The 17,644-nt window shown below is 47.0% G+C and overlaps 1 protein-coding gene across 2 annotated transcripts in view; it reads right to left on the reverse strand.

Annotated features, from left to right (window-relative positions):
• Positions 1-3,931: 3,931 nt before the first annotated feature.
• LOC126212818 (zinc finger protein 454-like) overlaps positions 3,932-17,644 on the reverse strand; it is a 285,869-nt gene continuing 272,156 nt past the window's right edge. For both annotated transcript variants that reach the window (XM_049940230.1, XM_049940229.1), the window contains one exon: positions 3,932-5,219. In XM_049940230.1, the coding sequence (XP_049796187.1) occupies positions 3,984-5,219 (1,236 nt within the window). In that variant the 3' untranslated portion in view covers positions 3,932-3,983. The remainder of the gene's footprint in view (positions 5,220-17,644) is intronic.

Genomic DNA, 17,644 nt, shown 5'->3' on the forward strand with positions numbered 1-17,644 from the left:
TTGCATGTATCTCAAGATAGAGTCTCACTTGTATCATCAAGAATGCTGTATACCAAAGGACGATATAAAAGTTAAGCGTTCTAGTAGCTACGTTCTTTTCTCTATCACATTCATTACGAATCCTGTTCCAGACTTCGCGCCAGTTGGCGTGTGTGTACGTGTGCCCTTTCGGCTACCCGTCTCTGTGGACTGGCTGCCTTGTCAGTCCACTACACAACTCATCTCTCATTTGCAACAACCACAGGAAATTTCTGTCACAGCGAAATGGACAGGATATAGGATTAGAATGCAAGAGTCTTACAAAATCTGTAACTGTGTGATGTATTCACTTTTTTTTACATAAGATGAACGTAATATGTTGCTACGCTATTTTAAAGCTTCAGATGTGCTGTACTTCTCAAAATACCACCTACATATTAAATATACTACTGAAAGACTAGCCCTTGAGATCCAGAGTGCCGCTGACACTGGCGCTGCAGAAAGCATTTGATACAGTTCTGGACCTTAGTCTACTGAACAAAATACGAGTTTATCAGATACCACTCCAGAGTCGTGACTGGAGTCAGAACTTCCAAAAAGGTAACATTAAACATGAACTTCTTGGGAGTGACATAGGCCATTAATGTTTACCCTTTTGCTTACAAGGGAACCTCCCCATCGCACCCCCCCTCAGATTTAGTTATAAGTTGGCACAGTGGATAGGCCTTGATAAACTGAACACAGATCAATTGAGAAAACAGGAAGAAGTTGTGTGGAACTGTGAAAAAATAAGCAAAATATACAAACTGAGTAGTCCACGGGTCGCATAGGCAACATCATGGAGAAGGTGAGCTCAGGAGCGTCGTGGTCCCGTGGTAGCGTGAGCAGCTGCTGAACGACAGGTCCTTGGTTCAAGTCTTCCCTCGGGTGAAAATTTTATTTTCTTTATATTTGCATAGTTATTATCTGTCCGTTCGTTCATTGACGTCTTTGTTCACTGTAATAAGTTTAGTGTCTGTGTTTTGCGACCGCATCGCAAAACCGTGCGATTAGTAGACGAAAGGACGTGCCTCTCCAATGGGAACCGAAAACATTTGATCGCAAGGTCATAGGCCAACCGATTCCTCCACAGGAAATCACATCTGATATATTCTATACGACACTGGTGACGGCATGTGCGTCACATGACAGGAATATGTTGTCGACCCACCTAACTTGTACACTTGGCGAAGGGGTAAAAAGATTGATTCTTCTACCTTGCCCGATTTCGGTTTTTTTGTGGATGTGATAATCACTCCCAAAAAAGTGATGAAAACATAAGAGTTTGTCACATAAACTGAAAATAAAAAATTAAACTTTTCATTGAACCAAGGACCTTTCGCTCCGCAGCTGCTCGCGTTACCACGAGACCACGGCGCTCCTGCATTCCCAGTGTCCTTGACGTTGCATATCTTCCCATGAACTACTCAGTTTGTATATTTTGCTTATTTTTTCATAGTTCCACACAACTTCTTCCTGTTTTCTCAATTGATTTGTTTTCAGTTTTTCAAGGCCTATCCACTGTGCCTACTTATAACTAAATCTGAGGGGGGTGCGATGTTGAGGTTCCCTTGTTAGCACTGAAGGTTCCATGAGGCTGTTTGCGGATGATGCTGTTGTCTCTAGGAAGACATACAACTGTAGTGAAGTGCAGGAAGACAATTGTTGCAGGCAGTGGAAGTTGACTCTGAACGTAAACAATATAGCATATCGTGCAGGAGACCCATTATTGTTTGTTACATTATTGAGGATACCGTATATCACAGGAAACAACAACAACCATAACAGAAGTAAGAGTAACAATCCTGAGAGACAAACTGAAGTGGAATGACCACATAAAACAAACTGTGGGAAAAGTATATGCCAGACTGAGAGTCGCTGGGAGAACCTTAATTAAATTTAATTAATCCACAATAAGTTTGATTCGTAGAAAGGTAGAGAGATCCATGGAAGATCGGCGAGTGTCACCATGGGGCAGTTCAGTAAGCAAAAAACAATTAAGGTAATGCTGCATTAACTACAACAGACGCACTTGTAGTTAATAATCCTGAGCTGCTGAAATGCGAAGAGTGTACGTTTTGAGGAAGAAAAGGGCAACACAATACTTCTCCTACTAACAACAGTGCTGTTTTTCTGGGGGATGCGTACCCCTAACTTTTTCGTCGACAAAGTAATTTTTTTATGATGTTGAGAACTTCGAAGAGAGCCAAAGATTTATTCCACGGACGTAAATTTTTTATTTCATTTTTTCGTATTGGTAATTGTAATACGAACGATACCAGTGCAGTTTTTGGTGGGAAAAGCGATGTCATTGACTGTTTCAAGCACTTCGAAGCTGCGGCAACCGTTCTCGGCAACTGAATCGCTGGCAGCCAATTAGGAGTATTTGATGGAGAAGAAAATTCCAGTATCCTCCTTCCTCTTCGGAATCTACTGAAATGTGTTCCTATATCAACGAGAGAATGTGAACGTGGGTTTTCCCAAATGAATATGACCGTCTCGCCAACAAGAACTTCATTTCATCTTTCCATAGTCAGCAATCTGATGTTCATGAAGTTGGTTGGTCCAGCCCATGGACTATGTACGCTCTTGGTTCACGAAAGTCAGACATCTTGCTACTGATAGCACAAGTAAGAAGGCGTGAAGACTACAGCAGCCATGAACTACAGTCAGTTTGGAAACTATTGTAATACTATTAATGTAAGTTTTATAACTAAATAAATTTTCAGCTGTACTAAAAATTGGGTCAGTTGAAGCACGGCATACCACCCATCATCTATGTCATTTCGGGAGCCAAACAAGGTTACAGAAGATTTTTGCAGTGTTGTTTCTAATTTTGATGATAGGTGTGGATGGTTTTTGTTGTTCCTTGTATTGTTTTCTATTTCGGAGGGTTGATTGGACTCACCTGTTTCATTTGATGTGTATTATTGGTCAATGGAAGTGTACGATGAATGGTTCAAATGGCTCTGAACACTATGGGACTTAACTGCTGAGGCCATCAGTCCCCTAGAACTTACAACAACTTAAACCTAACTAACCTAAGGACATCACACACATCCATGCCCGAGGCAGGATTCGAACCTGCGACCGTAACGGTCGCGCGGTTCCAGACTGTAGCGCCTAGAACCGCTGGGCCACTCTGGCCGGCCAAAGTGTATGATACAACTTTCTTTTATTGTTCAGTGCTTGATGGGAATCGCATGCTTCATTTGAGGTGATGTAAACTGAAGTGTTCGATACCACATTCTCCTGAATGTTTCTGTGTTTCTCGGTATCGCCAGCTTCATTTGAGCTGTAAAGTCAACTGAAGAGTCCGATAGGGTGATTTTTTTTAATATTTTTTTATTTTGGTAGTTCAACATGTTGATGAGGTCATGGCTAAAAGCTGAAGGGTGCCATCTCATGCTTCAGTTATAAGTAATTTTCGCTGCTTTATATCCAATGTTGGAGTACCCTCAAACTTTTTTTTTTACAAAAAAAGCGCTAACATCTTGTGAAATGCCCACTGCAAGATAATCAGATAAATAAGAGGCGATAAAGCGGCTTATCGACAGTCGGTTTTGCTATGCATCATTCGTACATGCAACGAGGGAAGAGGGATAAAGCCGGCCGGAGTGGCCGTGCGGTTCTAGGCGCTACAGTCTGGAACTGCTTCGGGCGTGGATGTGTGTGATGTCCTTAGGTTAGTTACGTTTAAGTAGTTCTAAGTTCTAGGGGAATGATGACCTCATAAGTTAAGTCCCATAGTGCTCAGAGCCATTTGAACCATTTGAAGAGGGATGAAGCTAATGCTATCAGAAGTATCATTCGCTACAGACTGATAGCTGGCTTGCAGTGTGTTGGTGTAGGTGATACATCGGCACGTATCCAGAAAAAGAGCAGTCATCAAAAATTTTGAGCTGTGTGGTCTTGTTATTTCCGCTATATTCTTTACCACGTACAATAGCACATTTAGACTGTAATCAATACATATTTACAATTTCTGGACCTACAGGTATTACCATTTCTGGTTCACAAGTAAAGGCACTGTTAACAGGCTGCGTGTCACGGTCGAGGGCAGCTTCCGAGCTAGCACCGGGCGGTGCAGTATATGTCGCTTCACTGTGGCCACCAGCCACGCCCACCTTAGGATTACCAGAATGTTCACCTACGTGCCTCCAGTAACTGATGGCGTCAGTAAAAGAACTCCGACAGACGGTACACTCGTAAAACAATGCACTACTAAAGGCACTGCTGTCGTCGGGCAACGGCGGCGCAGCCAGCGACGAAGTGGCGTGCTCCCGGACGTGGCTGGCGGTGTCGAAAGACACGGGACTGAGTCCGTAGTCGCGGCCAGCAGTGAGGTGCGTCTTCCGGTGAGCCACCAGGTTCCCGCTGCGCCGGAAGCCCTTGCCGCAGGTCTCGCAGGTGTACGGCCGCTCCTCGCTGTGGACCGTGTAGTGGCTCCTCAAGTTGGCCGCAGAGTTGCACAGCTTCCCGCACACCTCGCACGAGTGGGTGCTCTCGCCCGTGTGGACCTTGCGGTGGGCCTCGGCGTTGTGCCGGAAGCGGAACCGCTTGCCGCAGACGTCGCAGGAGAACTGCTTCGGGGTGGTGTCGAGCCCGCACTTGTGCGCGCAGAGGCTGCTCTCCCACTTGAACCTCCTGCGGCAGCTCCCGCACTCGAAAGTCCTGGCCACCGTGTGGACGGACACGTGCCTCTTGAGCGAGGACGCGCGCGCGAAGTCCCTGCCGCACACCTTGCAGACGTAGGGCTTGTCGTGCCGGCACGCCCGGCCCCCGGCGCCGCCGTCGCCGCACACGTCGCACGGCTTCCGCTTCTTGCTCTCGTGCACCCGCAGGTGCCGCTTGAGCGCGAACGGGTCCGCGAAGGACCTGCCGCACTTGTCGCACGAGAAGGGGCCGGCGACGCAGGTGTTGTGGGTGCGGTGGTCGCGCAAGCCGTCCTCGTCGCGGAAGGACCTGCCGCACGTGTCGCAGGCGAACGGGTGGTCCCTCGAGTGCACCGCCTTGTGCCTGTTGAGGCCGGTGCGGTCCGTGAAGGTCCGGCCGCACACGTCGCAGCTGAAGGGCCGGTAGCCGGTGTGCTGCCGCAGGTGGATCTGCAGGTGCACCGACTGCCGGAACGCCTTGCCGCACACCTCGCAGCCGTACGGCCGCTCGTCCGAGTGCAGCCGCTTGTGGATCGTCAGGTGCACCTGCAACAAATCCACACAACTCAAACCACGTCTGCTAGTTCCTTTGTCGAAAATTTTACAGTTCCAGTATAACTGTGTATCGCTAGGCTCTATGGGCGAGTGTCAGAAAACAGAATTGAGCAAAATTGTACACGATCTTAACACCAAAACGTGCTGTCTAGACCGTATTTTCATTCTTAAACAAGTAACAGAAAAATGGACTGAGAAAGCAAACAGTTGATTTAATATACACTACTGGCCATTAAAATTTGCTACACCAAGAAGAAATGCAGATGATACACGGGTATTCATTGGACAAATATATTATACCACAACTGACACTGGATATTCCTGAGAAATTAGTACCCAGAACAACCACCTCTGGCCGTAATAATGGCCTTGATACGCCTGGGCATTGAGTCAAACAGAGCTCGGATGGTGTACGGGTACAGCTGACCATGCAGTTTCAGCGCGATACCACAGTTCATCAAGAGTAGTGACTGGCTTATTGTGACGAACCAGTTGCTCGGCCACCATACACCAGACGTTTTCAATTGGTGAGAGACCTGCAGATTGTGCTGGCCGGGGCAGCAGTCGAACTTTTTCTGTATCCAGAAAGGCACGTACAGGACCTGAAACGTGCGGTCGTGCATTATCCTGCTGAAATGTAGGGTTTCGCAGGGATCGAATGGAGGGTAGAGCCACGGGTCTGAAATGTAACGCCCACTGTTCAAAGTGCCGTCAACGCGAACAAGAGGTGACCGAGACGTGTAACCGATGCCACCCCATACCATCACGCCGGGTGATACGCCAGTATGGCGATGACGAATACACGCTTCCAATGTACGTTCACCGCGATGTCGCCAAACACGGATGCGACCACCGTGACGCTGTAAACAGAACCTGGATTCATCCGAAAAAATGACGTTTTGCCATTCGTGCACCCAGGTTCGTCGTCGAGTATACCATCGCAGGCGCTCCTGTCTGTGATGCAGCGTCAAGGGTAACCGCAGCCATGGTCTCCGAGCTGATAAATCTTGCAAACGTCCCCAACTGTTGACTCAGGGATAGAGACTTGGCTGCACGATCCGTTACAGCCGTGCGGAAAAGATGCCTGTCATCTCGACTGCTAGTGATACGGGGCCGTTGGGATCCAGCACGGCGTTCCGTATTACCCTCCTGAACCCACCGATTCCATATTCTGCTAACAGTCATCGGATGACGACCAACGCGAGCAGCAATGTCGCGATACGATAAACCGCAATCACGATAGACTACCATCCGACCTTTATCAAAGTCGGAAACGTGATGGTACGCATTTCTCCTCCTTACACGAGGCATCGCAACAACGTTTCACGAGGCAACGCCGGTCAACTGCTGTTTGTGTATGAGAAATAGGTTGGAAACTTTCCTCTTGTTAGACGTTGTAGGTGTCGCCACCGGCGCCAACCTTGTGTGAATGCTCTGAAAAGCTAATCATTTGCGTATCACAGCATTTTCTTCCTGTCGGTTAAATTTCGCGTTTGTAACATGTCAACTTCTTGGTGTAGCAATTTTAATGGCCAGTAGTGTATTTCTAAACAACTTCATGTGGCACAGAATATGAATTGTGATTTCAGGAAATCATGCTTCATTTTTTAATGGAACATCATAGCTTGTTAAACCTGATAAGGGATTTAATCACTAGAAAGTCGGTCAACCGCGATTAACGGCAAATGAAAATTCAGCGGACTACAGAAAATGCCAGTTAACTTTAAAAGCTGCAGGACAAAATGGCTCTGAGCACTATGGGACTTAACTTCTAAGGTCATCAGTCCCCTAGAACTTAGAACTAGTTAAACCTAACTAACGTAAGGACATCACACACATCCATGCCCGAGGCAGGATTCGAACCTGCGACCGTAGCGGTCTCGCGGTTCCAGACTGCAGCGCCTAGAACCGCACCGCCAATTCGGCCGGCGCTGCAGGACAAACCACGGGATGAATTGATAAGAAATTAACATCTCAGCTTGATACAGAGATAAAATTTTGGCGGGATGTGTTAAAACGAGTTGCTGCTGTGGTCAACGACTGTTCCACACAAGCCCCGATGCTCAGGGTCCACAACTATGGATTTGCGTCAAGACACTGTGGAAATTTCCAGATAGCAGAATTCGATCCCTTTCTAGCTAAACACACAGAACTTTTAGTTGAAAACGGAGCACATCATACATGAAGAATTAACATCAGTTCTGGCAGAAATTGTGGTGAATTATGTTGTTGCCGAAATGAAGGCAACTAAGTATTTTTCCACCGTATTAGACTCCACCCCCGATTTACACATGTGGATCAGCTGTCTGTTGTTGTAAGGTTTTCATAAAAGACGGATTTTCTGTTGAAAAATTACCTGTTTTGTACCAAATTCAGAACACAAATCACAATACTGCAGTTAGCTAATTAACTGCTAAACGTATTACGCAGATATGATTTGGACATTCCTTAGCTGGGGTCCGCTACACGACACTGCGATCAGCATGGCTGGTACTTTCTCCGGTTTCCGAGCCAGAACTAAACAAATCAACCCGCTTGCTGTGTGTGTTCCGTGTGCAGCTTACTCTCTTAACCAAATAGCATCGTGTGCATCAGTGTGTTGCTTACAAACGGCTTCATTTTTCCGTTTACTCAATAAATTTGCGCATTCTTCTCTACTTGCCATTGCAATGTTTTGCAGCCAAATTACACAGTTCAGTCTCCACAAAACGACCTTTCGCAACGCGCTGGTCAGGGCGTAATGATGCCTGCTATAGCCTAGATGTTAACTGTGTAGAAATGATATCAGCTTCGGAAGTTATTGAGGGCGATGAAACTGAGAAGGCTTCCTAAGACGCGAGGTGACTGGGTACACTGAGCTGTCTGCAGAGTCTGGAAACTGCGAGGGTGACAACATTCTGTACAGGAATATCAAAGAGAGTAAATTCTACAAACAAATTGTTGCGAAGCGTTTATACCGATAAAGTTGTACCAATATTTATTATTATACAGGGTGGTCCATTGATCGTGACCGCGCCAAATATCTCACGAAATAAGCGTCAAACGAAATAGCCACAACGAACGAAACTCATCTAGCTTGAAGGGGGAAACCAGATGGCGCTATGGTTGTCCCGCTAGATGGCGCTGCCATAGGTCAAACGGATATCAACTGCGGTTTTCTAAATAGGAACCCCCATTTTTTTTTACATATTCGTGTAGCACATAAAGAAATATGAATGTTTTAGTTGGACCACTTTTTCCGCTTTGTGATAGATGGCGCTGTAATAGTCACAAACATATGGCTCACAATTTTAGACAAACAGGTAGGTTTTTTAAAATTAAAATACAGAACGTAGGTACGTTTCAACATCTTATTTCGGTTGTTTCAATGCGATACGTGTACCTTTGTGAACTTATCATTTCTGAGAACGCATGCTGTTACAGCGTGATTACCTGTAAATACCACATTAATGCAATAAACGCTCAAAATGATGTCCGTCAACCTCAATGCATTTGGCAATACGTGTAACAACATTCCTCTCAACAGCCAGTAGTTCACCTTCCGTAATGTTCGCACATGCATCGACAATGCGCTGACGCATGTTGCCGGGCGTTGTCGGTGGATCACGATAGCAAATAGCCTTCAACTTTCCCCACAGAAAGAAATCCGCGGACGTCAGATCCGGAGAACGTGCGGGCCATGGTATGGTGCTTCGACGACCAATCCACCTGTCATCAAATATGCTATTCAATACCGCTTCAACTGCACGCGACCTATGTGCCGGACATCCATCATGTTGGAAGTACATCCCTAGTCTGTCATACAGTGAAACATCTTGAAGTAACATCGGTAGAACATTACGTAGGAAATCAGCATACATTGCACCATTTAACTGCCATTGATAAAATGGGGGCCAATTATCCTTCCTCCCATAATGCCGCACCATACATTAATCCACCAAGGCCGCTGATGTTCCACTTGTCGCAGCCATCGTGGATTTTCCGTTGCCCAATAGCGCATATTAAGCCGGTTTACGTTACTGCTGTTGGTGAATGACGCTTCGTCGCTAAATAGAACGCGTGCAAAAAATCTGTCATCGTCCCGTAATTCCTCTTGTGCCCAGTGGCAGAACTGTACACGACGTTCAAAGTCGTCGCCATGCAATTCCTGGTGCACAGAAATACGGTACGGGTGCAATCGATGTTGATGTAGCATTCTCAACACCGACGTTTGTGAGATTCCCGATTCTCGCGTAATTTGTCTGCTACTGATGTGCGGATTAGCCGCGACAGCAGCTAAAACACCTACTTGGGCATCACCATTTGTTACAGGTCGTGGTTGACGTTTCACATGTGGCTGAACACTTCCTGTTTCCTTAAATAACGTAACTATCTGGCGAACGGTCCGGATACTTGGATGATGTCGTGCAGGATACCGAGCAGCATACATAGCACACGCCCGTTGGATATTTTGATCACAATAGCCATATATCAACACGATATCGACCTTTTCCGCAATTGGTAAACGGCCCATTTTAACACGGGTAATGTATCACGAAGCAAATACCGTCCGAACTGTCGGAATGTTACGTGATACCACGTACTTATACGTTTGTGACTATTACAGCGGCATCTAGCACAAAGCGGAAAAAGTGGTCCAACAAAAACATTCATATTTCTTTAGGTTCTACAGGAATATGAAATAAAAAATGGGAGTTCCTATTTGAAAAAAACGCAGTTGATATCCGTTTGACCTATGGCAGCGCCATCTAGCGGGCTAACCATAGCGCCATCTGGTTTCCCCCTTCAAGCTATGCGAGTTACGTTCTTTGTAGTTTTTGCGTTTGATGCTTATTTCGTGAGATATTAGGCCCGGTCACTATCAATGGACCACCCTGTATGTTCGAGAGAATCGTTCTGTGTACGACAAATGTGACAATGCTGGAGTCGAAAGGAGTAAGACAAATATGTACAAGCCGGCCACAAAAAGGAAAAAGAAAACAGGAAAAGAAAACTAAAAGCCGACGAAATAGCCGAGTTTTTTTACTACTTCTGAAGGAAAGGAATATTTTCGGGTGAATACATTTCTGGTTATTATAGACAGGTTGATATTTGAATTGGAGAAACCAAAATAAATCGTTGGAGGATTTTCGAAGCAGTTTTGAGTTCGTAAACGATTTTTCTGGGCGGGACAAGACTGAACTATTGAAATGTGGTAGAAGATTGCAACAACTTGGAAGAATTTTTGAGTGACGGGGTAATTAATTTTAAAGCTACGTGAGGAGCGACGACAAAAACCTCTTCCCTAAGTACTTTGTGTAGAGTGTAGCGTGAAAAGCACGTTCACTAATTGCTTCCTGATTTGGAGACTGCAACTACGCACACTTTTGTCAACCACTGACGCCAATAATTGTTCGGCGAAGTGCTCTTTCTCATCCCCAAAAAGACTCAAGAGTTAATGGCAGTCGGCCATGTCGCAGGAGCGAGTCAGCAGTCTTGGTCTCCTCTCCATCAATTCTGACATAACACAGCAACTAGGCTACGAAGATGTGATAGGCGAATTTTCTACAAGGATAGCTCGCTGTGAACAGCTTTGACGTAAGTATGGTGAGCTCAGTATGCATGTATTTACTATTATTATTATTATTATTATTATTATTATTATTACACTACTGGCCATTAAAATTGCTATATCACGAAGATGACGTGCTACAGACGCGAAACTTAACCAACAGGAAGAAAATGCTGTGATATGCAAATGATTAGCTTTTCAGAGCATTCACACAAAGTTGGCGCCGGTGGCGACACCTACAGCGTGCTGACATGAGGAAAGTTTCCAACAGATTTCTCATACACAAACAGCAGTTGACCGGCGTTGCCTGGTCAAACGTTCTCGTAATGCCTCGTGTAAGGAGGAGAAATGCGTACGATTACGTTTCCGACTTTGATAAAGGTCGCCTATCGCGATTGCGGTTTACCGTATCGCGACACTGCTGCTCGCGTTGGTCGAGATCCAATGACTGTTAGCAGAATATGGAATCGGTGGGTTCAGGAGGGTAATACGGAACGCCGTGCTGGTTACCGACGGCCTCGTATCACTAGCAGTCGAGATGACAGGCAACTTATCCGCACGGCTGTAACGGATCGTGCAGCCACGTCTCGATCCCTGAGTCAACAGATGGGGACGTTTGCAAGACAATGACCATCTGCACGAACAGTTCGACGACGTTTGCAGCAGCGTGGACTATCGGCTCGGAGACCACGGCGGCGGTTACCATTGACGCTGCATCACAGACAGGAGCGCCTGCGATGGTGTACTCGACGACGAACCTGGATGCACAAATGGCAAAACGTCATTTTTTCGGATGAATCCAGGTTCTGTATACAGCATCACTATGGTCGCATCCGTGTTTGGCGACATCGCGGTGAATGCACAATGGAAGCTTGTATTCGTCATCGTCATACTGGCGTATCATCCGGCGTGATGGTATGGGTTGCCATTGGTTACACGTCTCTGTCACCTCTTGTTCGCATTGACGGCACTTTGAACAAAAAAATGGTTCAAATGGCTCTGAGCACTATGGGAGTTATCATCTGTGGTCATCAATCCCCTAGAACTTAGAACTACTTAAACCTAACTAACCTAAGGACATCACACACATCCATGCCCGAGGCAGGATTCGAACCTACGACCGTAGCAGTCGCGCGGTTCCGGACTGGGCGCCTAGAACCGCCACAGCACCGCCACCGGCGCAATTTGAACAGTGGACGTTACATTTCCAATGTGTTACGACCCGTGGCTCTACCCTTCATTTGATCCCTGCGAAACCCTACATTTCAGCAGAATAATGCAGGACCGCATGTTGCAGGTCCTGTACGGGCCTTTCTGGATGCAGAAAATGTTCGACTACTGCCCTGGCCAGCACATTCTCCAGATCTCTCACCAACTGAAAACGTCTGGTCAATGGTGGTCGAGCAACTGGCTCGTCACAATACGCCAGTCACTACTTTCGATGAACTGTGGTATCGTGTTGAAGCTGCATGGGCAGCTGTACCTGTACACGCCATCCGAGCTCTGTTTGACTCAATGCCCAGGCGTATCAAGGCCGTTATTAAGGCCCGAGGTGGTTGTTGTGGGTACTGATTTCTCAGGATCTATGCACCCAAATTGCGTGAAAATGTTATCACATGTCTGTTCTAGTATTGTCCAATGAATACCCGTTTATCATCTGCATTTCTTCTTGGTGTAGGAATTTTAATGGCCAGTAGTGTATTATTATCACGGCAGCAGCAGATTTCGTATCCTGTTAGGTACAGATGCAAGTTATTTGGTGGTACATTTATGTTTAAATGAGGGTAGAAAGAATTTTTCTCTACCTCTGAGCACAAAATATGTAAATTCGGCCCTGTTTACCACCTGTATCGTCGCAAGAAGACGAGTGTTTGCAACATGATCGACAACGGACGACTAAACGCACCAGCCATCGGTAGTTGTTTGTGTTACTTTCTCACGAAAGGAAAAGTTCTTCTGCGGACTCAGAAGCGGTTTCGACAACACGACTGGCCACTCGCAAGAAAACATTGACAGTCTGTGACATCATCTTGGGCGGGAAGTATTAATACTGGAAGTGGATCCTCGGCCGAAGCATGTCTGTTCACCAGATAGTACTGAAGCGGTACAAATTGTTCTAAAGAGAAGCCCCGGCAAATTCTGCAGAAAGGCGACAGTGCAACTGGTCATATCTTAAAAGTGACGTTCGGATGTATCCATACAAGATGACCCCTGCTCAGAAGCTCACTGCAGAACACAAGCGGCGGAGACTACCATTTGCTTGCTGGGCGGAGAATAAGGAAGAAACTCTCAACAACGTCTGGTTTTCAGGCAAGGCGCATTTTCATTTGGACGATGTGGTTCACAAAGAAAATGTACGCTTCCGCGGTACTGAAAATCCGCAAGTGTGAACGACATCATCAAGCTCCTAGGATTACAAAGTAAGTCGCAATTTCTAGTCGTGGACTTATTGGACCTTTCTTCTTTGAAGAAATTGTGAACAGCGCACGTTATTTTGGCATGGTCCGCAATAACTTCGTTCCACAGCTTCAGCACACAGTGGTTCGTGCACGCGGGTCATTTCAGTCAGATTTCCAGGTCGTCTCAATGACGGACAATTATGGCTCCCCAATCACGGGAGACTTGTGCCATCTCTAACATCAGTGTTTGTGCGATGGAACATACGAATCAAAATGGTGGGCATTCTGAACACGTGCTGCGCTAGAACAATTCTGCACAGAGCGTTTTCCGTGGTAGTACGAGGGCTATTCAGAAAGTAGGGAACGTTTTTGCATAAAAAAAACGATGTACAAGAAACACATTTTATTATACACATCTGAAAGGGCGACTGACATACAACTTTTCCACGTAGGCATTGAGGCACTTATGAAAGCGGTGGACAGGCTTTGAAAGGCCTTCGTCGTAAAATTCTGCCGCCTCAGACTTCAGCCAGTGAGTCAGGCCCGCCTGGAACTCCGCGTCGTGATCAAAGCGCTGCGTTGCGAGCCAGTTCTCCATATGGGCAAACGAGTGGAAGTCGCTTGGTGCAAGGTCGGGGCTGTAGGGCGCATGGGGGAAAATTTCCCATTTGAATGAATTAAGGAGTTTAAGAACCTTCAACATCGCAGCGCGTCAGCAATCGTTGGTTAATATATATAAAACTAAAAACCTGCCTCGATTGCGAAAAAAGCACCTAGTGTTAAGTGTTAACCCAGGTTTCGGCGTAGATAACTACACCCTCTTCAGAACAACAATAAAACCCACAAGAAGACCTTTGTCAATGATTAAAAGAACACCATAGCTATACATTTATAAACGAAAAAGAAAAGGAAAACAAAACAGTACATACACTCCTGGAAATGGAAAAAAGAACACATTGACACCGGTGTGTCAGACCCACCATACTTGCTCCGGACACTGCGAGAGGGCTGTACAAGCAATGATCACACGCACGGCACAGCGGACACACCAGGAACCGCGGTGTTGGCCGTCGAATGGCGCTAGCTGCGCAGCATTTGTGCACCGCCGCCGTCAGTGTCAGCCAGTTTGCCGTGGCATACGGAGCTCCATCGCAGTCTTTAACACTGGTAGCATGCCGCGACAGCGTGGACGTGAACCGTATGTGCAGTTGACGGACTTTGAGCGAGGGCGTATAGTGGGCATGCGGGAGGCCGGGTGGACGTACCGCCGAATTGCTCAACACGTGGGGCGTGAGGTCTCCACAGTACATCGATGTTGTCGCCAGTGGTCGGCGGAAGGTACACGTGCCCGTCGACCTGGGACCGGACCGCAGCGACGCACGGATGCACGCCAAGACCGTAGGATCCTACGCAGTGCCGTAGGGGACCGCACCGCCACTTCCCAGCAAATTAGGGACACTGTTGCTCCTGGGGTATCGGCGAGGACCATTCGCAACCGTCTCCATGAAGCTGGGCTACGGTCCCGCACACCGTTAGGCCGTCTTCCGCTCACGCCCCAACATCGTGCAGCCCGCCTCCAGTGGTGTCGCGACAGGCGTGAATGGAGGGACGAATGAAGACGTGTCGTCTTCAGCGATGAGAGTCGCTTCTGCCTTGGTGCCAATGATGGTCGTATGCGTGTTTGGCGCCGTGCAGGTGAGCGCCACAATCAGGACTGCATACGACCGAGGCACACAGGGCCAACACCCGGCATCATGGTGTGGGGAGCGATCTCCTACACTGGCCGTACACCACTGGTGATCGTCGAGGGGACACTGAATAGTGCACGGTACATCCATACCGTCATCGAACCCATCGTTCTACCATTCCTAGACGAACTTGCTGTTCCAACAGGACAATGCACGTCCGCATGTATCCCGTGCCACCCAACGTGCTCTAGAAGGTGTAAGTCAACTACCCTGGCCAGCAAGATCTCCGGATCTGTCCCCCATTGAGCATGTTTGGGACTGGATGAAGCGTCGTCTCACGCGGTCTGCACGTCCAGCACGAACGCTGGTCCAACTGAGGCGCCAGGTGGAAATGGCATGGCAAGCCGTTCCACAGGACTACATCCAGCATCTCTACGATCGTCTCCATGGGAGAATAGCAGCCTGCATTGCTGCGAAAGGTGGATATACACTGTACTAGTGCCGACATTGTGCATGCTCTGTTGCCTGTGTCTATGTGCCTGTGGTTCTGTGAGTGTGATCATGTGATGTATCTGACCCCAGGAATGTGTCAATAAAGTTTCCCCTTCCTGGGACAATGAATTCACGGTGTTCTTATTTCAATTTCCAGGAGTGTATGTACAAAGTCAAAAGCACTGCTTAAATTAATGGTGTACGCTCCACCTCACACCGGCCTATGTTCGATGGGCCATGACCCGCCATAAACTGCAGCTACAAACGGTCGCTCACTAACAAGCCTGACCTGCTACCTATACACATGCGCAAGACAAGGGAAGTTACTTGAATGCGCATGCGCATACGAATACGAGAAAGTTTATACATGGGTCAGGGCTAAATATGATTACGAAGTCTTTCGCGACGGAGTCCTCGCATAAAAAGTCTCGGTTTACTTGTCGCGTCAAATTTGGGTAACATCCCAAGCTTTCGATGATTACCTCCGTCATCTTCGTCAGGGGTAAAAGTGACTGTCGTGGACCGGTGAGGCTTCCGCTTTTATAAGCAGTGGACGGCTTCTCATTGGCTGGATGACGTCACGGTGAAAACGGCGCGTACCGAGGTGGCGGCCTCTATATCCGTAGATTTTGTTTGCGCGCTTTATCCGGCGTTGCTTGCAGCGCCATCCGTCGCAACAGGCGGAGAACTGCGACGAATGTAAGAAGTCTCTCTCTGCGCTCTTTCTTTATCAGTTGCGCGCTTCCACGCATTGCTGAGTGCATAACCCGAGTCTCTGTTGAAATTACTTTCACAGAGTCTAATTTCAACTGCTTCCCTGAGGACAGAGTCCCAATAGTTTGAAGCGTGAGCAAGTAGTCTTGTTTCATCAAATAAAATCTTATGTTTATTTAACAAACTGTGCTCTGCCACCGCTGATTTTTGTAGATACCCGTTCTTCAGGTGACGCTGATGTTCCACACAGCGATCGGCAACAGTTCTTACAGACTGGCCCACATAACTTTTGCCACACTCGCAAGGAATGCTGTAAATTCCCGGCACTCTCAGGCCAAGATTATCTTTGACGGGTCGCAGCATCTCCTTAATCTTCCTGGATGGCCGGAAGACTAGTCTGATTCCCTGCCGGCTCCGGGCTCTGCCGATCTTGCTGGTCGTTGCACCGCAGAATGGTAGCCGCGCGATGTGTTGGTCCTCTTCATATGTTCGAACAGCGTCCTTCCTAGGTTTCTTCGCCAGAGTAGATCTGATATCACGATCGGAATATCCATTTTTTCTTAATACCGTCGTCAGATGGTTAATCTCGGAGCCGAGATAATCCTTGTCCGAAATAGTCCTTGCTCTGTGTGCCAAGGTATTCAACATAGCTCACTTCTGAGCTGTGTGGTGAAAACTACGCGCGTTTATATATAAATCTGTATGCGTCGGTTTTCTGTACACAGAATTTCCGAGACGTACATCTAATTTTTGCTCCACTAGCACATCTAAGAAGGGTAACTTCCCATCCTTCTCCACCTCCACTATAAATCGTATGTTCTGATGTATACCATTCAAATGATCAACAAACTGCTGCAGTGCCTCATTGCCATGTGGCCACATTAAAAATGTATCGTCAACAAACCTGAAGAAGCAGGAAGGACGCAAGGGAGCACTGTTCAACGCTCGTTCTTCAAAATCCTCGATGAAGCTATGGCTGGTGACAGTGGCGAACCCATGACTGTTCCGTCAGTCATTTCATAATATTTTCCACCATACAAAAAATAGGTGGTCGTCAAAGTGTGTCGAAATAACTTCAGTATTTCAGGAGAGAAATGAGCAGTCAACAGTTTTAACGTATCTTCCACCGGTACCTTTGTAAACAAAGAGACCACATCTAGGCTGATCATGATGTCATTCGGACCTATCCTCATCTGCCTTATGATGTCAACAAACATTTTTGAGTTATTAATATGATGGCTACAGTGGCCGAATATAGGTGCTAATAATTTGGTTAAGTATTTTGCCAACCGATATGTAGGCGACCCAATAGCACTAACAATAGGTCTCAACGGGACCCCATCCTTATGGACTTTGGGTAGACCGTATAACCTGGTTCGCCTTGGTGCTCTTGGTCGTAGATTCTTGACTAGTTCGTCTGGGAGCCCAGAGTTCTTCAGTAGCTCCCCTGTGTTCCTGCTAAGTGCTGCTGTGGGATCCCGTTTAAGAATCCGGTACGTGGCATCTTCCAAAAAGATTGGGATGTTATCCAAATTTGACGCGGCAAGTAAACCGAGAACTTTTTATGCCAGG

The sequence above is a fragment of the Schistocerca nitens genome, chromosome 11 (genome assembly GCF_023898315.1).
Source record: "Schistocerca nitens isolate TAMUIC-IGC-003100 chromosome 11, iqSchNite1.1, whole genome shotgun sequence".
Classification (NCBI taxonomy): Eukaryota; Metazoa; Arthropoda; class Insecta; order Orthoptera; family Acrididae; genus Schistocerca; species Schistocerca nitens.